This window comes from Neoarius graeffei, chromosome 15 (assembly GCF_027579695.1).
Source record: "Neoarius graeffei isolate fNeoGra1 chromosome 15, fNeoGra1.pri, whole genome shotgun sequence".
Lineage (NCBI taxonomy): Eukaryota > Metazoa > Chordata > Actinopteri > Siluriformes > Ariidae > Neoarius > Neoarius graeffei.
In genome coordinates, this window is record NC_083583.1 from 47,492,296 (window position 1) to 47,496,433 (window position 4,138).

Consider the following 4,138-nt stretch of genomic DNA (forward strand, 5'->3'; position numbering starts at 1 on the left):
GTTTTTCAGAGGAGCTCAATAAACTCCTGCTACAACTGTATTTGGAAAACAGGAAGGAGATCCGTCAGATTCTGAGTGAACTCGCCCCGTCTCTGCCCCACTATCACAACCTCGAGTGGCGGCTTGATGTCCAGGTAGGGTTTTGGTTGTCTCTGTAGTGTCTAATGACACAAGCCTGATTAAAGTATTCATGATGTCACATTTTAATGTAATGTTAATGGTGTATTTAGACAGGAATGTGCATAGCTTGTGCATAGTTAATAGAAAAGCTTAGTAGGATACTTAGATTTTTTTCATACTGACTGAGAAAGAAAATGTCAGTTCGTTTGTAGTCACATGCACTCGAGTGCAAAAGTTTGTGTCCCTTAAGGCAAAATTGGAGGAAGACAAAGGAATTCATTTAGTGTTTTAGGTTTCACAGATGTTCCTTTACCATCACAAATAATAAATGCTCAAATATTCTATGTTAAGATATTAATGGGGCGGCATGGTGGTGTAGTGGTTAGCACTGTCGCCTCACAGCAAGAAGGTCCGGGTTCGAGCCCCGTGGCCGGCGAGGGCCTTTCTGTGCGGAGTTTGCATGTTCTCCCCGTGTCCGCGTGGGTTTCCTCCGGGTGCTCCGGTTTCCCCCACAGTCCAAAGACATGCAGGTTAGGTTAACTGGTGACTCTAAATTGACCGTAGGTGTGAATGTGAGTGTGAATGGTTGTCTGTGTCTCTGTGTCAGCCCTGTGATGACCTGGCGACTTGTCCAGGGTGTACCCCGCCTTTCGCCCGTAGTCAGCTGGGACAGGCTCCAGCTTGCCTGCGACCCTGTAGAACAGGATAAAGCGGCTACAGATAATGAGATGAATGAGATATTAATGGGAGGAAAAAAAAATTATACCAGTTCAAAGTTTGGATCAGCCTTTATTACTGCTTTACTCATAGTCTCTTTGGATAAAAGCTTCAGTCAAATGAGGTAAATATAAATGAGATCAAGTTTGGAGAGTGAACAGGTCACGGCAAAGCAACTTCTCAAACTATTTTTCTGTTCTTTTGAATGTTACGTTACATTGTTAACATGCGGAATATAAATATATTTTTAAAGTAATTAGAAAAATGATTTTCAGATTTTCCATTCCATCAACATAGGGGTGTAAACTTTTCTACTCAGTGGTATTCAAAAATAATTTTTTTAAAATTTTCTGTTGAATTTTGCATTACGTTTTAAACATTTTGGTATTCATGTTTTTACAAATAAATTCTAAAGCTGAAATTCACTTTCCATGTTTCCATTCAAACACCAGGGGGAGGGGGTGCAGACTTTTGCACTGAGTAGCCTAGTAGTACCAAACCAACTTTTCAAAATATGTTTCAGTTCTTTTGGATGTTGTTTGATTTTACCATGTTGCAATTCAATTAAATGAAGAAATAAATAAATAAATGATCAAATAGATGTTCATGCTCCGTTTTCCCTCTCCAAACTCCAGGGGAGGCGTAAACTTTTTCACCGAACTGTCTTGTGCGTCCCAAAACATTATTGCTTTCTTGAAGTTCTCACATCCATCAAGTATATAACAAGTAATATTTTGGCACACAGTCTATTTCTTTGTCAAATTAAAACCTTTATTCATGTCATCCACACAAAGTGATGTTTCACAGAGTAAATGAACGGCCATTTTGGTGTTTCCTGTCTTCATAGCTGGCCAGCAGGGCTCTGAGACAGCAGGTCAAACCTACAATCAGCCTGAAGCTCCATCTGGAGAGTGGAGACACGCAGAGCGCCCGTGTTCTACAGACGGACCCTGCCACACTGCTGCATCTGATCCGGGAGCTGGAGCGAGCGCTCGCTGAGGTCAAGAGCAACCACTGCCGCCGAATCCTCCGCAACATCAAATAGGAGTGTACAGAAAGTGGGCACTAGATGGTGTGAAAGGTCACCTAATGCAGTGTTCAGGAGCATTTCTGTTCTGCACATTTTACAGCAGTTAGTTTTTAGTTCATGAACTGGTGAGTCAGGTGTGTTGTAACAGGAAAATGTGCAGTGTAGGACCAGGCACATGAACTCTGAAGTGCTTGATACAATAAAGGCTTAAGTGAAGACACTTAAAGTCCTTCAGTGTCATCACCTGAATGTAAAACTCTCAACACTCATTTAACAAAGGTATGAATAATGTTAGAGCTCGAGCGTTTATGCATAATGTTTTAATTTTTGTCTTTTTTGACAGTTTAGTTGTTCTATGGACATAACAATATCAGTGTTTTTCTTTATTATCTGGAAAAAAAAACATTTTGGGACCATTTCTAAACTTACTGAGGCTGAAGAGTGAAATTAATTTTCATTTTTGCTTTTAATAATGTTCAAAAATAAATTTTCTCTAAATCTAAACTCTCATGAATGGTGTAAGTCAATGAACAGCAGAACAATTCGCTGTATTCTTGCTGACAGTTATGTAAATACATTCATATCTTTGGAGTATCTGTTAGCTTGTGTTATCTCATCTCATTATCTCTAGCCGCTTTATCCTTCTACAGGGTCGCAGGCAAGCTGGAGCCTATCCCAGCTGACTACGGGCGAAAGGCGGGGTACACCCTGGACAAGTCGCCAGGTCATCACAGGGCTGACACATAGACACAGACAACCATTCACACTCACATTCACACCTACGGTCAATTTAGAGTCACCAGTTAACCTAACCTGCATGTCTTTGGACTGTGAGGGAAACCAGAGCACCCGGAGGAAACCCACGCGGACACGGGGACAACATGCAAACTCCACACAGAAAGGCCCTCGCCGGCCACGGGGCTCGAACCCGGACCTTCTTGCTGTGAGGCGACAGCGCTAACCACTACACCACCGTGCCGCCCTGGAGAAACTCGAGTATCATTTAAAAAAAAAAAAAAGGTCACATTTTATCTCACGGTTAACATTAGAAAAAGTTCCTTGGAATTGGGATAATGATTAATTTACTGATCATTCATTAATCTCGCATCGGAGAGAAGTGTGGAAGAAAGGTTATCAGCCTGAACGTGCCCATTTCTCAGCAGATTTGCACCTATCATGTGCACTGTAACAACAAAAGAACAAAAAAAGTAAGGGTATGTAAGAGGACACGAAAGCGTTCGCTGTGCCAAATTCTCAGCAAGGTTCATTGCCTGTACCGGCCTTCAGACAATTGCACTCTTGAGTTTGTTAGTAAACAGGATTAAGTGGTGTGTAAAAAGGATTAAAACCCACACAGGCGTTAATTCTATAGTGTAGTAGGGAGAAATGGCTATACAAGAGACACATGCTATATATTTGGGGTTTGTCATGTTTGTTGAACTTTTTTTTGCTTCATTCATTTTTGCCCATATTTTATGGGATTCTTTGCATGCTTAACTGATATTTACACAAACAGATGATACACTTTGGGTTTTAGGGCAGGGTATTGGTCAATTTTTATTTCTAACAAATAAATTCAGGGAAAAAAATCTGAAGATCATTCATTTTAATGCAGTTTTATTAATTTAGATTCCATATTATCTTTCTACCCCTCCTAGAACTGCCACCTTATTGTGGTGGAGGGGTTTGTGTGCTTGAATGATCCTAGGAGCTATGTTGTCGGGGGCATTATGCCCCTGTTAGGGTTTCCCAAGGCAGACAGGTCCTAGGTGACAGGCCAGACCAAGAGCAGTTCACCAAAAAAACCCCTATGGAGAAAAAATCCAGGACCGTGACGTCGCCCGGTAGGACGCAGCCGGGGCCCCACCCTGGAGCCAGGCCCGGGGTTGGGGCTCGTATGCGAGCGCTTGGTGGTCGGGCCTTTGCCCATGGGGCCCGGCCGGGCTCAGCCCGAAGAGGCGACGTGGGCCCGACCTCCTGTGGGTTCACCACCCACAGAGGTAGCAGTAGGGGTTTGGTGCAGTGTGGATTGGGTGGCAGTCGAAGGCAGGGGCCTCGATGACCTGATCCCCGGACACAGCGGCTGGCTGTTGGGACATGGAATGTCACTTCGCTGGGGGGGAAGGAGCCTGAGCTTGTGCGGGAGGTTGAGAGGTACCGGCTAGAGATAGTCGGGCTCACCTCCACGCACAGCTTGGGCTCTGGAACCCAGCTCCTCGAGAGGGGCTGGACTTTCCACTTCTCTGGAGTCGCCCGTGGTGAGCGGCGGCG

The 4,138-nt window shown here is 44.0% G+C and overlaps 1 protein-coding gene across 1 annotated transcript in view; it reads left to right on the plus strand.

The window, feature by feature from the left end:
- Positions 1-2,371, plus strand: part of commd2 (COMM domain containing 2) — a 4,618-nt gene extending 2,247 nt beyond the window's left edge. The window contains exons 4-5 of the mRNA XM_060940553.1: positions 1-134; positions 1,685-2,371. The exon at positions 1-134 is cut by the window's left edge and continues 40 nt beyond it. Coding sequence (XP_060796536.1) covers positions 1-134; positions 1,685-1,882 — 332 coding nt within the window. The 3' untranslated portion in view covers positions 1,883-2,371. The remainder of the gene's footprint in view (positions 135-1,684) is intronic.
- Positions 2,372-4,138: the final 1,767 nt, after the last annotated feature.